The sequence below is a fragment of the Abramis brama genome (genome assembly GCF_963993115.1).
Source record: "Abramis brama genome assembly, chromosome: 6".
Classification (NCBI taxonomy): Eukaryota; Metazoa; Chordata; class Actinopteri; order Cypriniformes; family Leuciscidae; genus Abramis; species Abramis brama.
In genome coordinates this window covers 33057342-33081074 of record NC_139968.1, presented here as the reverse complement: position 1 = coordinate 33081074, position 23733 = coordinate 33057342, and the positions used below count along the sequence as shown (strand labels likewise).

The following is a 23733-nucleotide window of genomic DNA, read 5'->3' as shown; positions in this document are numbered from 1 at the left end:
CAAACTAAAACAATGCATGCACTGAGACAAAAATGCATTTGCCCACTATCTAAATGTAGGAAAGAAAGTGAATAAGCCCTATTTCAAAAAACAGTGGAGTGTTCCTTTAAGAATTTAGGGATAACTGACACACAAAGGAAGGTGGTCTCTAGACAAATGGTATCCTACCCGCCCCCAAAAGGTGTAACTTCCGAATGCAAATTTCCATTGTTAAAAGATGTTTCCAAGTGAAAGAGGTCCAGACTATATAATGAAATGCAGCAGAGGGTTCGGGGCCTTTCTGTATCTCAGATTAGCCCGTGAAGCTGAAAAGACAGTAACACAATAAGACCTTCTATGCTGGTTGGATGCCTCCATTGGGCCGATCGAGCGCGAGCTTACAGCACAAATGGGTTAAGCAACAGATGTCTTCATTCCCAGCGTCTATCTCCAGTGACGACATAACATTTGGATTGATATTGCAAATCAAGGGTGATGAGCTCTGTACTAATACAATTGTATGTCTAGCTAAATTCTTCATTCGTAGAATTGTGTAGAATTGTGAAATTTGTAGAATTTATTTTTTTTAAATGAATTTAAACTGTATATGAAATCCTTAAAAATTCTGAAAGGTCCTAAAGCACAAACAATATATGATACCCTAAAACACTTACTGAGGTTAATAGCTGAACAATGTCTGAATTCTCCCCTTGTGTTATGTTATAATTTCTTACTGGTTTTCTATTTAAATTTGTTTATTTGAATGTTTCTTTTTCCTTTTATAAATCATCTATATTTTTGTTACTAAGACTACATATACAGTATATTTCCTGTTTGTATTAAGAGCTGCTCCCTCTGGCTATATCTTCTCTGTATTCTATTCTGAAGAAACGGATTTTATGCAGCCATGTTTGCTTATAAATCTTGATATTTTCAATAAAAAAAAAAAAATCATTATATTCTGCTTTGATCATCTATAAATCGTGTTCAGGGGGCAGGGTTTATGTAAATTCTAGGGTTGGTGATGTCACTAACCACGGGAGGAATGTCGTGTAGTCCCTACCAGCCGTTTGTTGTACTCCTTAAAAACGATTTCTTTAAAATCAAATATCACCCTTTGCTTTGAACTTTGAGCGTTGTAACTTTGCAGATGTTGTTTATGCTCAAACAGCAACATTACACACTAACTAAAGTTAGAAAAGTGAAATCATAATCAACCACCCCTTTAAAAGAGAAGACGCCAAGCTTCTTCTTCTGGTTTTAATGGCAATAACTCCTTTCGAGCATTATCGCCACCTACTGTACTGAATGGCTGATTTTGCATGCAATAATTAAAGTTGAAAAAGAATCTGAGCATATTACTACTCTGTTTGGTCTGACTTGTTCAACCCACTGTAGTCCTATTATTATTATTATAGCTGTTAACTCTGCAGTGTACACAGATAACTCATCAGGCAACTTTAAACTAATTTGTAAGACGCAAATTTGTAAGCTTCTTATTCACGTTCAACTTAGGGACTGTGCTTTTTTTCCTCACTTTTTTAAGGGATTGTGTTGCTTTTGTGTCTATTTTCAGAATAAAAGAATAATAAACTATTTTGAAATGCAAACAACACTGAATGATGTATCAGTGAAATGGATGAAAAAAAAGGCACATACAATATAATTACAGTATTATTTAATTATTTTACATGTCATCAGCTCATTTTAGGGACCATGATTTTTTTCCCTCTCATTCACACTTTTTAGTGACCCTGTGTCTATTTTCAGAAAAGAATAATAAACAATTTTGAAAGGTATAACATCAAAATATCTGTGAAAATGACTGTAAAAATATAATTGCATAATTCTTTAAAGGAACCGTATGTAGGATTGTGGTCAAAACTGGTACTGCAATCACTTTAAAAATACTGTAGAGCGGTGTATCCCCTCCCCCTCCCCCTGACTCGAGGTTGCCAAATAAGCGTAGGCTGCTTCAATGAGCTTCCAATGGCAAGTGACGACGAGACGTACACAGTAAGTTTTTTTTTTTAGCAATTATAACGCGGGACAAATTCAATATCACCAATGGCTATCACAGGGTTGTTTTCAGTCCTATCAGAAAATATTGTTAGAGTAACTAAATTACATTAGCAATGGTCATACAGGTCAACTTGCAGCATGTGTAACATAGTCCACGATAACGTTATACTGTACGTGAAGAAAGAATGACGAATCATTTTTTCTGAGGTAAAGTTAGGCTTCTGTCTCAATTACGTTTCAAATTGCCATAATGGGCGTGCTAATGTTGTTTTCCTCAGCGTCTCAGCAAAATGACATAGAAACGGGCTCCTATAATGCATTGCTAATGTTAGCATACGTCCATGTGAGCTAATGTTACGTTACTTTGCACGAACATGCATAACTTTGTTCGACTGTCATGAATATATGAAATGTCCATTGACATCAAGTACAAGTTAGCCAAGCTTAGATTAATCTTACCTGTCCAGGAGAAAATTAGCAACGTTGGCATCTGTTTTCAAATTCTTCTCCGTTTTCAGCCGTCTCCATCTTTCAAAAGCATCTCTAATACAAATTCTGGTTTTATTTCGGACTTTGTCACGACGAATTTCTGAATTATAACGAGGTATTTTTGATTTAGTAACGTTAGACATTTTTATCCGACTAAAGTTAGGGTAGGTTAGAGCAAAGCTGGCAACCCGGATCCTGAAACACAACTGACTTAGTGATTGGTAGATAGGTGGAGGGAGGCGCGTCAGGCCAAAACACAAAATGACAACATCAACATCAGTTGAGGGCTGCAAGTCCACTTTTTAAATGACAATATCCTAGCCATACTACTGTTGTCAGTGATATAAGTATTTGAAATGAACATGATTTCTTAATGTCTAGTGACACATCAGGGCCATTTTATGATTAATTGAAATAGATTTCTTACATACAACTCCTTTAATTATTGCACGTCATCATTTGAACGCATTAATAAATCAGTTGAATAAAAAAAATAATTAAAACTATCACATTGTTGGCCCATTTAGGGGCGTAACAATTTCACTGGTGCTTTATACCCAGTGTGCTTGACTATTATCATGCACAGTTTCAGACATTTTTACTGTAGTATTTTGAAGTTATGAACCCATGCATTTGACAAATGTGACAGTATGGTTAAAAAGCTATTGCATTGTTGGCCCATTTGGAGGCGCTATATCTCAGCTGAATTGAGGGTGTGCGTCAAAAGTTGCACTGGGGCCTTATACGCAGTGTGCTTGACTGTCACCATGCTCAATTTCAGAAATTTATGTGTGAGCAAGTAGAAGGCAGCTGACTTAAAAGTAGTTGCTGACCCTGCACCCTCTGACAAAGATCAGACTAGCAAATTTGTGTCCGCGAGATCCACATTACTCTGCCTCTATGTGGCATCGGGCCCCTGACGAATGAAATAATTGAAAGTGGGACACCCAGAGTAATCAAATATCCAAATTTAAATCAAAACTTTATGTCAGATTAAGTACGGAGCTAAAGTACAATTTTAACTAAATTCTAATATATTTCACAAGTTCACACATACATAGGCCTATAATAAGTAAATAGAGCAAAGGTTATGCGAATTTGGCGTGCTCTCCGGGGGAGGCTCCGAGCTCTGCATTTGGCCAGAACCCAGAGTGTTCCCTGAAAAGCAAATGAGTAAAGGACAGCTGTCAGACTAAAGAGAGGAAGTTGGATGTCTCGCCGGTGGAGGCGAGGGTTGGCCTCGGCGACACAGTAGCAAAACGGGCTAAACACATGCTGATTAATGGTCAACGAACAGAGTAGTCTGCTGTATATACCTCTTATCTGTTAATTGGGTTGATTAACTTATTGTGCTCCTCTCGTGTTAAGGACCTTAGTCTGGCCTAATGGCCTTTTAAGTCTGTCCTAATGGGCTTAGAGAAAAAAAAAAAGATTACAAAGCAAAGATTACAATCTTCTCATTATGCTTGTATGCTTGTCTACCAGCTGGTAGATGTTGTAATACACTCTGACTGAAATAAGCGTGATTGTTCATTGACATTCTGGCTTTAGAATTATGATTTCTCATAATCAAACAGATTGAAAATAATAATACAATAAAATTGTGTACCCAGGAAAATGTTTACCTCTGATGTATTATTTAGCGTTGTGTTTATGACATTTATCAATTATATTTGATGAGTAAGAATCCAGTTTGAGCTGTGACTCTTATTTGTTTTTGTTAAAGCAGTTTTGTCTTGAGAGGAAGTCAGACTGTGAGGTTCATAATAACAGCAGGACAGGAAGAAGCTTTTCACCTGCAAACTGAACACAGATCACACAAATGCCACCATACAAGATGTTGTCCATCCAACAGATCAAACCATGTTTCTGAAGAAAACCAACCGCAGAAGTTTCAGTTTGACTTGATAGATGAGCTGCTAGAATCACGCCTCAGTAAACCTTGCACTGCCAGGCAGACAGTTTTATTTTTTTCAGTTTTTCTTCCATAAACATTATAACTGATATATGGATAATTCAATTGAAATCAGTAAGATCCATTTTACCATAATTCAAGAGATGAATTTATATTCCACTGTTCTATTTTTATTAGTAGTAATTAATATAGTTAGACAACCATATCTTTCATACATAATCAATGTTAAATGATAAAGATGAAGATTATTTTCCATTTTTAGGAACAGTTCAAGTCTATGAGAAGTCTACAGGACAGAAGACCAAACATTATATAGCCCTCATTCAGAGCACATGCACGCATGAGACACTCATGTTGTGGGAGGATTCACACCCGGTTGAGTGTTTTCAACATAGAGTCTTGTTAGACCAGACAGTGAGTGGGTGAAGGAAATGTTTGACATGCTTGTTTTGTTCTGCTTGTGCTGGTGTCGTCTGATTGGTAAGTTATAAATGCTTTTTTATGAGTAAAAAACTACTACAACTGATCAGATTAGACTAATTTTTGTCATGGAAACGAATTAAAATGCTAATTCATGGGAGAATAACTGAAATGTCTATGTCTATAATGAAAACAACAACAACAACAAAACAAAAAACACTGGAAGTGAATCCTCCATTGGGCAACTTTCATGTCTCAGGCAGTTTTTATTTATTTGTTTTCATTTTTAAATATATTAATTAACACTTTTGTTTCCAGACAAAAGGAAATCCTACCCAGCTCTCTTAAAAGCATCATGACCAACCGCAAAAGTAATTCGTTAGTCAAAGCGCAGTTCATATTTAGTTTAAAATTGCAAATTTAAAGCTTTGCAAACCACCAGGAGCCTTAATCTGATGTGTAAACGTTGTTTTGACAGATGAAGTGCAGTCGTTATCAGTGATGGAGGGAGATTCCGTCCTTTTACTCACTGATGTTACTGAAATACAAGATGACGACAACATACTGTGGAAATATGGAGCTGAAAACTCTCTAATAGCTAAAATAAACAGAGAGAATCGAATCTTCTCCACATTTGATGTTCCTGATGGGAGATTCAGAGACAGACTGAAGCTGGACGATCAAACTGGATCTCTGACCATCACAAACACCACAACTGAACATGCTGGAGTTTATCAACTAGTGATAATTGGAGCAAAATGGTCATCAAAAACATTCAATGTTTCTGTATATGGTGAGTATAGTCATAATTTGTCAAAATGTTCATATATTATTGAATTATTAATAATTGATTAATTCATTTATAAAATAGAATAAATAAATTAATTAATTACAAGTTAAGATTAATCAACAGCATTTGTGGAATAAGGCTGATTAACCAAAAAAAAAATTTATAAAAAGAAGACATTAAGGTTACGGTGAGACACTTATAATTAAAGTCAATGGGGTCCATTTTTAGAGGGTTTTAAAGCATCAGAAAAGGTTAGTAAGTGATTTTTTGTGTGTGTTTGTTTCTAAAGTAAGTTAGCTCATATTGTCTTACGTCTTTTGGCTGTACTGTTGAAACAGTAATCTAAGTTTACAGCTCAGCTCCGTTCACTGCCATTGTGAGTCTCACTGTATAACCCACATTTTTTTTTAATACAATTTTATAAATGCATACATTTTTGTGGTAATCAGAATTATGCAACAAATGACCTATCGGTAAGCCCTGCTAACTCAGACAAACAAACAAACGGAGTTCAAAGACAGCCCTAGTGTAAAAACCTTGTTCCAAGATGTTTTTAATACATTTTGGACACAGAAGAACCACCTCTCATCGAGGAGCATTCAAGTGGGACTTAAATATGGCATGAAGGGATATATAAAAAAATGTAAAATAAATATGGTAGTTACAATACTGCCCTACAAAGCAAAAAGGCAGTAACTGCGCAGAGTGCAGAACTGAGAAAAATGACTTTAAAGTTATTCTGTCATCCAGCCTAAGTAGTTGTAGGTAGATTATTGGACATGTGGCTGTTTTGTTACTTTATATTAGCTTACTCTTTGTACATATCAATCCTCATATTTAATTTGATATTTTACCCCTATTTTGTAGTTACTGTATTCTTGCTTTGTAAATTTGCTTTGTATTACTTACCAAAAACGTGGTACCATACCAAGGAAAAAGGCAGTAACTACAGATTCTCCAAAAACTATTACCATTTTTCTCCAAAACGACAAACATTTGAGATAAGATGTTTTGTCACATAACAAAGGATGCCTTGAATGTCATGAAAATGATAATAACTAATTTTTGACCAAAAATGCAGTTACTGCCTTTTTGCTTTGTAGGGCAGAATATTAATTTGGAAACGAGGGTTTACAGATCACAGTGTATGCGGGAAAAGCCTCATGTTACGGTCGTCACGATCACAGATGACAACATCCAGGATCATCACTGTTCATGTACGGCATTTATTAGTTAGTTATTAGGCTTGTATATCAGCATTGACTCACTAACTTTAATTGTAACTTAATGAGAGTATGGCAACCTGAAAATGAACGTTTTCATCTTCATTGGGATCGGGGTTGAATCCTTAGGGAACCAGGTTACTGTCTGCGCCCACATCGTTGGATTAATGCACCAGGCAGATATTTTGCTCTGTCTTGTTTGGGTTTAGGAAATTGAATAAAATTAAATTAATTCCATTGCCCATCCTCTCAGATACCTGGAATCAGTGTTACAAGTACCCTAGGCACAGCATTTTACCATTTTTGTAGTATAAACACTATCAAACTGATGAGAGCATCGGATCTTCCCATGTTTATATGGTGCTGGAACCTAAAGTTGTCCGAGTTCTGGTCCCCGTGCAACTGATACTCAACTGCCATTGGTTCACCTGCGTTCGAGGAGAAGGGCTTACCGATAGGTCAATTGCTTTAGATTGAGCAATACTGAACTCTGGATATTCCTTTATTATTTACATACTGAAATGTGTAATTATTTTATAATTTGAGATGTCATGAAATATATTTCTGTAAATTCTCTCATATTTTCCAGCTCGTCTGCCTGTTCCTGTCATCAGCAGAGACTCTTCACAGTGTTCTTCATCATCATCATCAAATTGTTCACTGCTGTGTTCATCGGTGTTGAATGTGAGTCATGCGACTCTCTCCTGGTACGCAGGAATCAGTGTATTGTCCAGCATCAGTGTGTGTGATCTCAGCATCAGTCTCTCTCTACCTCTGGAGGTGGAATATCAGGATAAAAACACCTACAGCTGTGTGCTGAACAATCCCATCAGCAACCAGACCACACATCTGGACATCAACACACTCTGTCACACATGTGCAGGTACCACAGCACTGATGATATATGTGTGTATTTACAGATTCACTCTCAATAATGACTCTTTCCTCTCCTCATCCTCCAGTCTCAGTGTCTCTGATAGTGTTGATCTCTGCAGGATCTCTGTTGATTGTTGTTATAGTCGTGATGTGCTGCATCTGCAAGAAATGTAGAAAAACAGGTGAGGAATTCAGTTATTACCTACAAATATTGACTGATCAAATGCATTTGATTAATTATATCTGATTTGAATCAGATATACAGATTTCTATACAAGATTGCAAGCTCTGTTGTTTCAACATGTCTGTATTATTGTTAATGCAGTCCAGACCCGGCAGGAAGACAGAACTGCTTCAGCTTTGTGTAAACCAACAACACGAAAACTGGTAAGATCCTTCATGAAGTTCAGTACAAGAAGTTGTTGCAGACAGTGTGATTGAAGTTCTGTGTGCAGCATCAGACGGTCAGTGAACAGATGTGGGCGGTCAGCCTTGATCATTATTACCTTCAGTTTGGAGGAGAGGCTCTTAAAAAGATGCTTTTTAAACATGTTTTTATGCTATTTTTTGTTGTGCATGTACTGTTTGCACCTCAGTGTAAATTATAACATACAGTAGGACATATTTTCATTCTGCAGACCTAAAAAGGTTAATTAGTATACAGTAAATCAAAATTTGTTAACACAGAAAAGTATTGATTTTTTAAAGTAACAGTAATATATTATTATACTTTAATGAGATAGCAATTGTCTCTGTTATTTAGAAGGAAGGAATTATTCCACCATATTGCAGGTTACATGTCGCCCACTCTTACTTGAACTTGAATTTGATATACTCCTCCTAGGGAATTCATCTTATCGTCACCAAAATGTGGACACACTTCCTGCTGCCAGTTGGTGGCGCTTTGACTTTGACTCACAATAGTCACATCCATATGATTTCCAAAAAGGGAAACAGGAAAATTCTTAAATCTTAACATAATCCTCTTTATATTCACCCAGTTTAAATGCATATTTCCTGCCTTGCACAGTCTCCATAAAGCCTCCGTGGTGGCGGTGGCACTGGGGTTTGGGCCCGTCATCGATGCTTGCAGCTATATTAGTTTATAGTTAAAGAGCAGTAAGTGATTTCTGAGAAATGCTGTTGAAAGTGTATCAGACCTAGCAGCACAACACACTTGTAGCTAATCAGCAGAATGGGGGAGGAGAGAGAATGAGCCAATCAACAGCAGGGGGCATGTCCATTTATGATGGGGGAGGAGAGAGAATTAGCCAATCAGCAAGGGGCGTTGTTTGTTTGGAGCTGGTGCTGCTGGTGACTAACAACAAACTATTGCTTATATAGCCTATTGGCTACTCTTGTGTACTGTATCTTTGTTTTTTGTTCTTACTTGTCGTGTGTTCACCATCTAAGCTGTATTTTTCACGAAGGATTACTTCACTCCATCAGCTATGATAATCAGTAGGGTTGTATTGGTACACAGAAGTCACGGTTTGGTACGTACCTCAGTTTTGCTGTTACAATTTGAGATCGGTACATTAACATGAGTTTTTGGTTGGTGCAGACTGTCACTTTTATTTCTGCCCTTTTTCTTGTTGTGGCAGTTAGCAAACAGCATTGCATTACCGCACCGGCCCCCTTTTGGATTAGAGTGTGGATCGCCTTTGACTGATTGTATTCGTCGTCTGACTGCATGCACTGAACAATGTTCATACTGCAAATGTTCGGAACAAATACATGTACTGTTACACCCCTAATAATGACACATTTGCTCTTTAGAATTGTGTGTTCGTTCATTTGGGGCGGAGCAATGAAGGGAGGGTGTTTGTTTGAATTGATTTCAAATATCAAAAGTGTTTCTCTGAAATCTCTTATTGCACTTTTAATAGTTAGATCCCAGTCCTGAAAAAATAATTTTACAGAATTTACAGAATAATACTAAGGTCTTGTTGTGAAGGTTGGTCTGCATTTAATATTCACTCTGATTATTAAAAAAAAAAAAAATTAAACAGGCTCCTGATCCAGATCCACAGGTTCCTGATTGAATTTGTGTTTCCTTTCAGAAATCCAAGACGGGTGCTGTGTATGAAAATGTCCCCAAAAAACGATGATTACTGTATCTACTGAAATTAATGTTCATGAGGGACAATACCTTACACCTTTTGGTGTTGCTCACATTCATTCTCTGCCAGGATGTTCTATTTTTAGTTTATCACATGCAAAATGTATCTATACTTCATTATTAAGCTCATTTACTGCTTGTTTTTTTCTTGTTAGAATGCTCTGCTGAACTCTTTGTCAAATGTATCAAATGGTAGGAGTGTCAAATGAGCACATCATTGCTCTCTAGTGACCAAAGCAGAAAATCACATCTTTATAAAACTAGTGTAGCAGGTGTTTAAAGAATTTAACAGTTAATTGATTAAATGAATAGCTGTTGATGCAAATAGATTTATCAGAAGATTTAAAAATTCGTAAGGAGGTAGCGGGTTGTGGTGAGAAACAACAGACAACACAAGTTAGATGCAAACTGGTATGTAATTAGATTTCCAGTGAGAATTATAAACAGGTAAAACACAGTATCAGGCAATAATACAAATCTCAAGCATGAAAATCTCCCCTTGAGAGTGCACTCTTCTTTTACCCCAAAAACATACACAAGACAGGTGATTGAAATGACAAAAAGAAATAAAATAAAATAAAATACAAATAATGGAGTGGTTTCTTTCTTTCTCTAAAAACGCTCTTTTTTTTTCAACATGTCACAATTATCAATGGTTTAATCAAGCAAGGATCTCAATAATCAAATTTGGTTATGGGTAACCATACACCATAAAGAGTGTTCAGTGCTCTTCAAAAACACGGATCAGTTTCCTATCAGTCCCTGTGTTTGTCAGTCAAAATCGACAGGGGAACTTAATAGTCTCTAAATAGTAATTGTCTTGCTTAACAAGCAAGACTGGAGAATGAAAGAAAGGATATTGTCCTCTTCTTTATGAATCGTCCTTTCTCTGTAGCAGATTCGGGTGGCTCGCCATCAAACGTGAAATTTCAAGGGATGTCGCAGAAGATCACAATCCGTGGAACCAAGGAAAAAAAATAGAAATACAGGGAAGAAGAAAAACCTGGCCTGTTCACAGACCAGAGCACTCATTTAGTGATTTCAGAAATAATTTCACATCAAAGATCGAAACAATCAAAACAAACAATTAAACATACAAATATCATTTTTTCAAGAAATGATAAATTACACTAATTTACCTCAAGAACAATCGCATTTGATCTTTCTCACGCAGGCGCATGTGACCAATAATGGCGCCAGTGAACTGAAATGGAGGAATAACCACGCGGTTCACTATGACCACACTTATAGTAATTTAGAATGAAATAGTAAAATTAAACAATCGAACATTGTAATATCGTTTCCACAAGAACTTATATAAATCATTTACCTCTATATTAATCGTCTTTTGCTTTCACCCAGGCGCGTCTCACAGGCACGCACGGCCAGCAATGGCGTCAGTGAACGAGGAACACCCACGCGGTTCACTATACCCACAGACGGTTGAAATGCGACATGAAAATGGAATTAAGCATTGTTTGATCGAACAAATTAATATTTTTTCATCGTGTTATTAAGTTTATACATGAACTTTTTCCATTTATAAGGTTATGCTGACCAGTGTTGGGGGTAACGAGTTACAAAGTAACGAATTACAGTAACGATATTACTTTTTTGGGTAACGAAATAAAGTAACGCATTACACTAAAAATATCGGTAACTACACTACTTTACTAGACTATAGGAACGCGCTTTCCTGCGTTACCCAAGCCATTTTTGCCTGCGTGTAAAGCTCTGATCTGTTTGTGCTGCGTGCATGTCTGTCTGTGTATGTGTGTGTGTGCGCGCGTGCACCGTTGTCATAGAGATCGATTTGAGTGACGTAGCTGCTGGTGCAAAGGGGAGCGGGAAATGGAGACGGAGACAGGGGGGTTCGGCCAGTGGCAATATTCACATCACTTTCAGTTTATTGCTTGAAAGGACAAAAATATTCGCGTGAAATGCACTTTGTATGCCCAGGCAGCAAGTACTGGCCATCGGGACTACCGGGAGATTCCCAGTGGGCGGACGTGCCTTTTGGGTCGACATCTCTTCTTTTTTCTTCTTCTTCTTAACGGACCATAAAACTCGTACATCGGCGGCCCATTCGTTTTGCTTAATTGGTGGCGCTGGGTTAAGTAAGTGCGTGCCGGTGTAATGCATTAGTTAAAAAAGTCTGTGTCAGTTTTTTTTTGCTGATAGCTGACCGGTCCATGAAACACCGTGGCCCATTGGATCTTTTCTTGATTGACACTGGGCTGGTCCAATCACATCTTTAAACACCTCCCCCTTTGGGCTTTGATCGAGCGTGCACGTGTGTCAGTGTGTATCTGTCAAAATAGTCTGAGAGATGGAGAAGAAACGCAAGGAATGTGCAGAGAAATAGCGTGAAAAATAGACACAGGCCCTTCAAGCAGACGCTGTAAAATGTGTCAAAATGTTTTCTGCAGCAGCATGACCTTCATCAGCTCCTGTGGCTGATGATGAGGATAGTGAGGAGGATCAGGACAGAGATGAGAAAGTGTAGAGCCTGCGGTAAGCAGAACTAACAGTTACTTTCAAAACACTTAGGCTATCCCATACACAAAAGATACATATATTTGAAATATATTTTCAGAGTATATTTTGGAATATATGCAAATATTTGAAATTGGCCCAATAAATATATTTCACACTTAACATCATATATTTTTGTTATATTTCAGAATATATTTCAATGTACTTTTTTTCTGTATGGATCCCCAAAAGTGTCAAAATATATGTGGCATATATTCCAAATACATTGAAATATATTCTGAAATACAACTAAAATATATGATGTTAAGTGTGAAATATATTTATTGGGCCAATTTGAAATATTTGCATATATTCTAAAATATACTCTGAAAATATATTTCATATTATTTATCTTTTGTGTATGGAATGTCATGAGTGTAGGAACCCATTACCCAGTAACACATTATTTCCACATCTGCATAGTTGACGATTACCGTAATTTACTATAAATTTAATGAGACGCGTTTGTAAACCATGTTTTCCGTCAAAATAAAAGATTATGTGCTTATATCTCTTTCAAGTATAGAAATTAGTACAAAACTAATTATGAAAGTTTCCTTTATTTTTCAGTGCATTTGTTTTACAATATATGTATATTAGTGTGCTATTATTATTATGGCCAAAATGCCGATTTTTTTTTTTTTGTCCCAGTCCAGCCCTGATTATGTGTCTACCACCGCAGACATTTGTCCTTTATCCTGTTGTTTGTGGATTTTACAGTGAGGCATATTTCTTTGTGCAGACATGGATATTATTCTTTCATATGGTTTTACATGCCATTTTGTATAGGCTACATTTATAAACACTATTTGGACAGGCTAAGTGATGATAGGGCTATGATGTTTGTCCGTATCTACAGGGTAAATTAAGAAATGGGAAAGTAAAGTAATAAGTAGTGAAGTTACTTTTCAAATGCAGTAACTAGTAAAGTAATCTCATTACAATTTACAGAAGTAACTAGTAACTAGTAACTAATTACTTTTTTTGAGTAACTACCCCAACACTGATGCTGACTCACCGGAGTAAAATGTGAAATGTGAAAATGTGAAATGTGAGTGAAATAACATTCACTCAGCTTCTCCATACATTTCACGATATGAAATGAATCAAATTAACGGGTGTTTCTACTTTTCTCTTAACTATATAATGTTATCTTCGATCACGGAGATCAACTCACGTCTTCTCTCCTCTACGTTCAGTTCTCTCTTTACTCGTTACACAGGCGCGCGCGCGTCCACACACACAGCGTGTGATGACGGAGCATTCTCATTGGTCAATCACAAATCAACTAATAATAATTTAAAACTTCAACAGTTTTACTTAAATCGCTTTTACACATCACTTTTAAACCTTTATTAGGGAAATTAGATGTTAATAAATTGTGAATAAATTACACTTGATCTCCTTTATTTAACCTGGGTTACACTAGCACTTCCTTTTTCTGATAAAATAAGTAGCATAAACACACATATATAAAGAAATATATAATGTAATATATTTCTTATACTTTTCAAATATTTACGTTACAAATGTTTCATATTCTTAAGCTAGTTAACAAAAGCACAAGCACACTTGCATCATGTACTAAGGTATTTAAGAGACTCCACTGTATTGAGGAATGAACAGCCATTATGTTTTTAAATATAGTAATTATAGTCCTAAATATTAGTGTTTGGCCAATCATCAACTGAACCGCAGGCTCTACTTTTCAGCACAAACTCAGACTCAAACCCGAAAACTCAGACATACCAGAAACCCTTTTAGATTCCAAAATAATAGAACATTAAAGACTAACAGATCTCCCCCAGTCACTGTATTTAATATTGAGCAAAACACATGAAATAACACTTCATTTTCACATTTGCTCTCCTTTAACAGTCAGAAGCAAAGCATGCTGGGAACTGGAAATCTGTTGTAACTCATTCTGTGAATGTGTGTGTGTGTGTGTGTGTGTGTATATATATATATATATATATATATATATATATATATATATATATATATATATATATATATATATATATATGTGAACATACATTCACATTTATATGGGAACATACATGTGTAATATATGTACACAATAAAGGATAAAACTTTGTGAATATTACATGTAATACTATTTTTGTCTTCATTTATACATATTTTATAAGTGTTAATATATAGCTATACATGGTCATTGCATTTATTGCAGTATATTGAAAAATATAAGTTATTCCCATATATATTTGTTCCGTAAGGGGATTCTGTACATTTTTACATATTCTTTTATGAGTAGCCTATATTGTGAATTCAGACATGCTTCTCTTATCAAATACTGATTTTCACCTACTGTAGTAGGGAAGTATGCGATTTCGGATGCAGCCTTGGTGTGTGTTAACTTATGACAACCAAGACCTGAGGCCACCTGCACAGTTTCGGCACAGTGCCACCTAGTGGTCAGGAGATCAGAAAAACTTTTCTCTTTCCAAAAAAAAAAAAAAAAAAAACAGTATTTAAAACCAAAATATAGGGGCTCATCTATTGAAACACATTAGGTTAAATACTTCAAGTGGATTACCAACGGGTATGTTTAAGGTTAGGGGTTGGTTAGGACAATATATCAATTACATTTTTACATTATTTACAACTAAAAAATTACTGAAAGTAATAATAAAATACAGAATTTAATAGTAATTGATATAAAATAGTATAAATTACTAATACACACACACACACACACACACACACACACACACACACACACAATAAAATAGTGTCTTATAAACGCTGTCCTGAAATAGCAGGAATACCCTACTCAACCAGGATAGCAATGCAGTGTGAATCAATATGATTCAGACATCTCAGGAATCATAGAGCATAAGACACTCAAATATAAAATGTCAGAGTGTCTTTGATTTACAAAGGTTTATTATTAAAGGGATAGTTCACTTTGAAATTAATTTTTGATATGTTTTAGCTTACCTCAAGGGCATCCAAGATGTAGGTGTCTTTGTTTCCGCAGTAGTTTCAACTTTGATATTTTTAGGTCAAACCGTTCTTGTCTGTCAGTCATATAATGCAGGTCGATGGTCACTGTCTCAAAACACAAGCACAGAGTCCAAATTAAAACAATTCCCCATCGTCCAAATGAAACAATTCCTCATCGTAAGTACACATTGATGGCCTAAGACACGAAACGAGCGGTTTGTGTGAGAAAACGAACAGTATTTATATCGTTGTTATCTCTTGAAAACAGCACAAGTCCAAATGATCTGACGGTGCGGGCGGGTATAGATATATACATAGATGACGCCTTGGCTACTGCAGTTCATTGGAACGAAACCGTAGCCAAGGCGACATCTATGTATATATCTATACCTGCCCGTGCCGTCAGATCATTTGGACGTGTGCTGTTTGATAAACCATATCAAAAATTAATTACAAAGTGAACTATCCCTTTAAGTCATTATCTAGAGAGATCTATTTATAGGGCCCTCTATTGGTCAAAAGTAGAGTTGTTATTCTTCCAAAAGTGAGGTCTTGTTTGGACCCAAGATAGCGCTCTGCAGTGGAATGAACAATTTGTTTAATGAAACGCCAGTGGATCCAGGTTTGTGTGCTTAAATGGGTTTTATTTTTACGTTTGTCCTGGATAATTTCAAATATAAGATGTGGAAATACATTTTCTACTATAAAGACCTACACTACACTGTAATATATATATATATAAAAAAAAAAAAATTAAACAAAAATGGAAATTACATTTGTACTTCATATTAAACACCATTAAATAAATGATCACCAAAATGTGCTGAATTACTATTAATCAGAAAAGGGCAGGATTCATTTACACCAGGGTAGGGAACCTGTTCACAGGGTTGCAAAATATTTCTCACATCAAAACATTAATTAAACATATTTGTATTTAATATAATGGCTGAATCTGCTTGTTATTTGTAAATGTTTGATGCTATCTGCTGGACATGAGGATGCTGATACTCACAACTGGATTTCCAAGTGCAGTCGATGAGACTTGAACAGAGCCGAATAAAGCTGAAATCTGCTACGCTTTTAATTTCATCCCCTGAATCAGTGAGTCTCAAACTGTGCATGTTTGATCATTTAACCGTTTAAAGGTCATGTGATTTACATCAAGTGGATGTTTGATGTCATTTCCTCTAACAGCTCTGAACAGTTGCTGCTGATCTTGTGTATTGTGAAGTAATTCAGATGGTAAAGGTTTCTAAGGTTCATTCCACTCATAACACTCAATTTACTCTACAGACAAGGTAATGTTCAGCTAAGTAAAGATTGGTCACGTTTATTCTCTGCCAGGTTTTTTCTTTCTGTGCTTACTTTTGCTTTTCATATCACAACTTTTGATTACGCTTATAAGTTTTGTGATGTCTGTGGTTCAAAAATATCACCGCATCCAGAAACTCAGCTAAAATACTCTATTTTTTTAGCCTAATGTGCCATGGAAATGAGGCCCTTCACACACAAACTTTTTGCAACATGTTTTCTCACACACAAGATGTTTGTCCACCAAACAGATCAAACCGTTTCTGAAGAGACCTGACCACAGCAGGTTTCAGTCTGACTCACAAGATGAACTACAGTGTGTAATGTGAGATGCAGAAACTTTTAACCTTGCACTTTGTTTTTTTCCATTCACAACAATGGAATAAACTGAATACAAACATTTTTAAATCACTAAAGTTATTAAGTTCTATTTTTATTGACATTTTTAATACAGTCAGACAACTATAGCTTTCAAAAAAGTGAATGCTAAATGTTTATATATATATATATATATATATATATATATATATATATATATATATATATATATATATATATACATATATATATATATATATATATATTATACGTACTGGGTGGTTATCAACAATTAATTACATGACAACAATTGTAGTTAGTAACAAAATCCATTACACTACACATAAGGTAATTTAGTCTAACTTGATTACTTTTAATTACTTTTGGCCGAACTCATTTGTCCAATACAAGATAATCTTGTACCATATTGATTTAAAAAAAAAATTTAAATACAAAGAGAAAGAAAATATATGCCATTCTTTATAAGTTTGTGAGTACAATTAAAAGCTATTAAGTTATTCAATAATAAAAATGTAAAATTACAATAAACAATTTTAAAACAAAAGCAATCAAAATAAAAGACTCATTAAAAATATATTTTATTTGTTTACCTGCTTGTCATGTGACCATTAACTGACATCAGAGAACTGTGAATGTTATTTTATTATTTATTGTTATTATTATTAATATTATTGACATAATTGATTATTGACCTTACTTATTAACTTACACTTCAAGTATATTAGGTCAAAGAGGTTCAGCTGACAAAAGTTGGGGATCCCTGCATTGCATGTATTATGAAATTACATGAATTGTATTTGAAAGACAAAAGCCTTCCAAAGACAGTAATACTTGATTAAATGACACACTGATTGATAATTCAAATAATAATTAATGTGTTTGACATCTGATTAGATATGAAGTGTTGCAATGTTGAAAAGACTTGTTAAAAGTGAAATTATTTCCGTGAATCCAGTGATCAAATCCTTTGGGTCTCAGTTTTCAGTGATAGTCACATGACTATTGGCTGGTCTGTGTGAGCAATTCCACAAACCTGGAAGATCTTCTGAACGTATATATAAGCAGTATAGGCTTTTATAGACTGGAGCATTTAAAAGCTAAAAAAGTATTAGAGGGATTCAATGAGTTATGAATAATTTACTGCCATTGTGAGAATGACATGTAATTATATAATCATTTTTTTATTTTTTATTATGGGTTACTACCCATACATATATATATATATTTATTCATAACCCGTTCAGAGCATGTGAACTAAGAGCGTCAAACTCTGTCAGGGGAGGACTCACACACTAGACAACAGGGTGGGAGTTTTCAACAAACTGAACCATTAAAAAAAATGCTTCACAGGTTAGTTTTGTTCTGTTTGTGCTGCTGGAGTCTGATGGGTAAGTTATAAAATAAATTTTTACGGTGTAATTTTTTTCTATTTCTGAGCAACAAAGTATTCTGTAGCTCATATTACATTATTTTCTGCTCTCATATGTACTAGATGAATCAATATCATTCGATTTACTTACTTTGAACACCGGTCTCTGTTATCATTGGAATTTTAAATTGAAATTTCCATGCCTTCTTTTGTGACTGGAAATTTATCTTGCTCAAAAATACAAAGCCTTCATTGAACTTCACTTCAATTCACATTTATTTATATTGCGCTTTTCGCCATACTTATAGTTTCAAAGCAGCTTTACAGAAAAATGCGTGATCAAAATAATACACACTATAGAAAATTTGGCAGTGGTGCATGTTGGACATGTAGAGAGAGAAAAGCAAATAATTAGCGTAGCTGCTGTTTATAACATTAATAAATGATAATCATGTGTATTTGATCTAACTGTATAGGGTTATGAATTCTTGGCTAAAGAGATGCGTCTTTAATCTAGATTTAAACTGGGAGAGTGAGTCTCACCCACCAAACATATTCCAGAGTTAAGGAGCCAAATGTGAAAACGCTCTCCCTCCTTTAGTGGATTTAAAGATATTCTAGGTACTATCAGAAGCCCAGAGTTTTGTGATCTTAAAGAGCGTGATGGATTGTAAGCCGATAGAAGATCAGTTAAATACACAGGAGCTAAACTGTTTAGGGCCTTATGGGTCAGTAGCAAAATTTTGTAATTGATACAGAACTTAATAGGTAACCAGTGTAGAGATTATAAAATTGGTGTTATGATCATATTTTCTTGAGTAGCAGCTAATTTTGGACTAATTGTATCTTTTTTTTTTTTTTTATTGAGGATGTAGGACAACCAGCTAGTAACGCATTACAGTAATGTAGTCTAGAGGTCATGAATGCATGAACTAACTTCTCTTCATCAGAAACAGATAGCATGTTCTGGAGCTTAGACATTTATCTGAGGTCGAAGACGGCTGTGTTTGTAACAAATGATGGTTTTCAAAAGACAAGTTGCTGTCTAATATAACACCCCCAGGTCTTTAACTGTAGAGGTTATAGGACATCCTTCCAAATGCAAATTGTATTCTATAGGTTCTGTGTACATGTATTTGGTCGAATAAATAATTCCTCAGTCTTATCTGAATTTAATTAAGAAAAGTACAGGTCATCCAGTATTTTATATCTTTAACACACTCTGTCAGAGATTTAATCTGGACGTGATGAAATATATAACTGAGAATCATCTGTTTAAGAGAGGAAACTATTCAATGTTTTCTATATTACCAAGAGGCATCATGTATTTTGAAAATAGAAGAGGGCCTAACACAGATCCTTGTGGCACTCCATAATTCACTGATGAATACTTGGATTATTCTCCATTTAAATAAACAAAACGGTAACGGTCTGATAGATACGAACTAAACCACCTGAATGCCTGTATCTGAATACCAGTGTAATTTTGTAATAGGTCTAAGACTATTTTATGATCTATATTTTATGATCTACAGTATGTGCTGTCTTTCCACGCAATTCTAAAGACCTCTAGATGAGTTTGTTTCCATTTGTGCTCTAGATTACGAGTTTTTCCTCTTGATAGCGTGAGTAATACTGTTGTACCATGGTGCAGTACTTTTCTCTCTGACCTTTTTCAATCGGATGGGTGCAACAGTTTCTAATGTACTCGAGAAAATGGTGCAAATGCTTGTCATTTCCTCTTGTTCATTTGTGTGTTTGGGGACACTGAGAAGCTGAGACAGATCAGGTAGGCTATAGTGAATCTGTCTGTAGTGTTTGGGAGAATAGTTCTTGTTGATAACACTGCACAATATGGCAGATTTAAGCAGTACGCACATTACAAGGTAGTGAACAGTGACATCATCACTTTGCGGTTGAATATCTATATCGGTAGGATTGGTTCCTTGCATCATAATTAAATCTAATGATTAAAACAAAATGAGTGGGTCCAGTGACATTTTGTTTTACCACATGAGTTTAGTAAGGCTGTAAACACAACCCTAACACGTTATTTGTATTATCTATGATGTGAATGTTAAAATCTCCGACAATCAGCTTTATCAACGTTTAACCACTTTCAAATACCAGGCATCTTTTAATAAGTTTAAAATACATTAAAGATTAAATTATTGGTTCATATCTGCTTTTTTTCATAAATCTCACCTTTCACTTTGCTTTTGTGTCTTTGCTGCTGTTCTGGATGTTCTTCGGTTCATATTTAAACAATTAAACCTGATTTCAGGCTTTATAAACCATCAGGAGCTTTAATCTGTTCATGTTCATGTTCTCCAGGTGTGTTTTGGGCCGAAACAAATGAAATACATTCAGTGTCAGTGATGGAGGGAGATTCTGTCCTTCTACACAATAATGTTACCGAAATACATAAAAACGACGACATAGATTTGAAATTTGGAGCCAACAACTCTTTGATAGCTAAAATCCGAAGAAAGGAACTAATCTGTATATTTGATGATACTGATGAGAGATTCAGAGACAGACTGAAGCTGGACAATCAAACTGGATCTCTGACCATCACAAACATCGCAACTGAACATGCTGGAGTTTATCAACTAGAGATGAATAAAGCAAAACTGACATCAATAAGATTCAATGTTTCTGTCTATGGTGAGTAGAGAACATTTATCCAATCATTCACATATACAAAAACACACTATCATCACACTAAACACTCAACACACTAAACATATTTTTGTTTATTCTCTCATGTTTTCCAGCTCGTCTGCCTGTTCCTGTCATCAGTAGGAACTGTTCATCATCATCACACCAGAATTGTTCATTGGTGTGTTCATCAATGTTGAATGTGTGTGATGTGACTCTCTCCTGGTACAAAGGAATCAGTGTATTGTCCAGCATCAGTGTGTGTGATCTCAGCATCAGTCTCTCTCTACCTCTGGAGGTGGAATATCAGGATAAAAACACCTACAGCTGTGTGCTGAACAATCCCATCAGCAACCAGACCACACATCTGGACATCAACACACTCTGTCACACATGTGCAGGTACCACAGCACTGATGATAGATGTGTGTGTTTACTGACCTGATCTCTGTCTTCTGTTGGAGATCAGACTGACACATTCACTTCTATCTTTATCATTACAGAAGCAGACTCACACTCTCCTTCACAACGAGACTCGCCTCTAATAATGTTGATCTCTGCTGGATCTCTGTTGATTGTTGCTGTAGTCTTTGGGATCTTCTGGATCTGCAGGAAATGTAAAAACTTATCAAGTATGGCATTAATTAATTTTAATTAATTGCATGTAATTTAATAATTGCATTGCAAAATGCTTACATATGAGCCTTATAGAATATGCTGTGAAAAAACAGATTGATTTGAGATTGAGTTTTGTTGTTTTATTATGCTTTAAACAGTTCAGACTCGTGATGAAGAAATAACGTATGCAGAGACAACGTTCTACAAAGGAAATCGACACAAACCGGTAAGATATAAAGCAAGGTTACTAAACAGTGTTGCACAGGGTCTAAAATCTGTGATGTGTTAGTCCTAACACAAAATTATTGTTACCTTAACTTGAAGTGTATTATGTGAACATAGTTTTTGTTTTGAGCAGTGAACAGTGTATATTTTAGCAGAAACTCACTAAATTAAACCATCTAACAGGAAATTAATGCCTTCAGGGAAATGAAGGTCACAATTCTGCTCGTTTGCACGACATTCCATGAGAAAATGTGCTTTTAAATCATTCAATGACCATCAAACCTGCTTTATAACACCAGTATTTACATTGTCCATCTTTTTTTCTGTCAAAGATTAAATGTTTTTTCAGCAAAATCATGTATCAGATCATATTTTTTTGTGTCCAATTTGGGATTACTTTAATATAATATTTTGTAGTCAGAGGATCACACAGCTGTTGTTAATAATGCATTAACACAATTTAAAAAATTTCAGCTTACATTATATTAATATTTTACATAGTGTTAGGCCTATGCAGTTCGTGGTACACTCTCAGAAAAAAAAAATGCAACTAAATGACCTTTTTGAGGTACAACATCTTGCCACTGGGACATTATCCTCAAATGGATCTGTACATTATTTACCCCTAAATGGTTCATAACCAGTGCCATAAGAGCACACGTACCTTAAAGGATCATCAGATGCAGAATTCACTTTTATTTGGTGTTTTGCGTAACCTAAAAAGTCTAAACACTCAATAATCAGGCCGTTTGGATTTTCTGAGCACTATGATGTCATAATGCTCATGCTACCCCCACAACCGATGATGGATTGTCCCGTATTAACATATTTCTGCCCTCAGCCATTTGACACCCCCCACGGAAGAGAGGGGTGGGGTGAGCAGTTGCTCATTATCATTTAAAGAGATATGCACCGAAACGGGTCGCTGTGAACAAAGCTGTTTTTTAGGAGGTGAAAAGGGTTTGAGGGTGTTGTTTTACACAACCATTGAGGGATTTTAACCAAAGTATGTTACAAACTTTACATGAAGACCCGGCCTAAAGAATCATATCAACTTGTGGAAAATGGGCATCTGATGACCCCTTAAGGGTACATTTTACTACTCCAATGTATTATAATTACCAACAGTGTAATGTTCCTCAATATTTGAATAATTTTGTTATTTTGTGTCACCACTTGATGCCAAATGTAAAACTTGGGTCCTGAAGCAAAACTGATAATTCAATCTCAATCTGCTTAATGTTAGCTTAGCAGTAAGTAGAAGATAAATGTTTTAATAACATTGCATCCCTGTTTATATTTCACATTGAATCTCAATCAATCTTCAGGATGCCACATTTTTAACATGTAAAATATTATAGCTTGTGATATTTTTCACAGAAAGTTGAAGAGGAGGATCATGTGGTTTATGCACCTGTCGCCATGAGATGATCAAACTTCAGTGTTTTTCTAAGTCCTAAATCCAGCTGTTTGATCCATTCATTTAAAAACTCTTGAAACAACCTCAGATTCAAAGTCTACGGTTGAGTTCTTGGATTGGTAAGATTCACCACAGCAACAATTCTGACAAAAAAAAAATTAAAAATAATAAATAAATTACATGAATGTGTTATAAAAAACATAAGACTTTTATTGTGAGTTTGATTAATTTTCTAAAAACCTCAAATGAATTTGCCATGCAATATATTGGTAAATAAATTATCAAAATAATTAGACGCATAGGAGTATTTTTATGTTTGATTCTTGGGATAGTTGAGCCTAAAATACTTTACTCACACGCATGTCATTCCAAACCTATAAGACTATAATTCATCTTCGGATCAAAAATGAAGATATTTTCAATATTATACTTTTGTCCATTCATTAAAGT

At 35.3% G+C, this 23733-nt stretch overlaps 1 protein-coding gene and 1 long non-coding RNA gene across 2 annotated transcripts; both read left to right on the top strand.

The window, feature by feature from the left end:
- The first annotated feature begins 4820 nt into the window (after positions 1-4820).
- LOC311084735 (uncharacterized protein) lies at positions 4821-10394 on the top strand. The gene is made up of 6 exons (XM_084116961.1): positions 4821-4885; positions 5304-5618; positions 7428-7721; positions 7801-7896; positions 8040-8101; positions 9778-10394. Exons 1-6 carry the CDS (start codon positions 4837-4839, stop codon positions 9823-9825), a joined length of 864 nt encoding a protein of 287 aa, XP_083973087.1. The 5' UTR covers positions 4821-4836; the 3' UTR covers positions 9826-10394.
- An 11174-nt stretch (positions 10395-21568) lies between these two features.
- On the top strand, positions 21569-23436 carry LOC311084739. Its single transcript, XR_014606580.1, has 3 exons — positions 21569-21652; positions 21797-21864; positions 23244-23436. It is a non-coding gene; the product is annotated as an uncharacterized lncRNA (long non-coding RNA).
- The last annotated feature ends 297 nt before the right edge of the window (positions 23437-23733 follow it).

Excerpts from the sequence above, each read along its gene's own strand:
- LOC311084735 (XM_084116961.1), top strand. The coding sequence starts at position 4,837 with ATGTTTGACATGCTTGTTTTGTTCTGCTTGTGCTGGTGTCGTCTGATT. Across the intron at positions 4,886-5,303 it reads GTGCTGGTGTCGTCTGATTG|ATGAAGTGCAGTCGTTATCA; the intron begins GTAAGTTATAAA and ends TTGTTTTGACAG. Across the intron at positions 7,897-8,039 it reads CAAGAAATGTAGAAAAACAG|TCCAGACCCGGCAGGAAGAC; the intron begins GTGAGGAATTCA and ends TTGTTAATGCAG.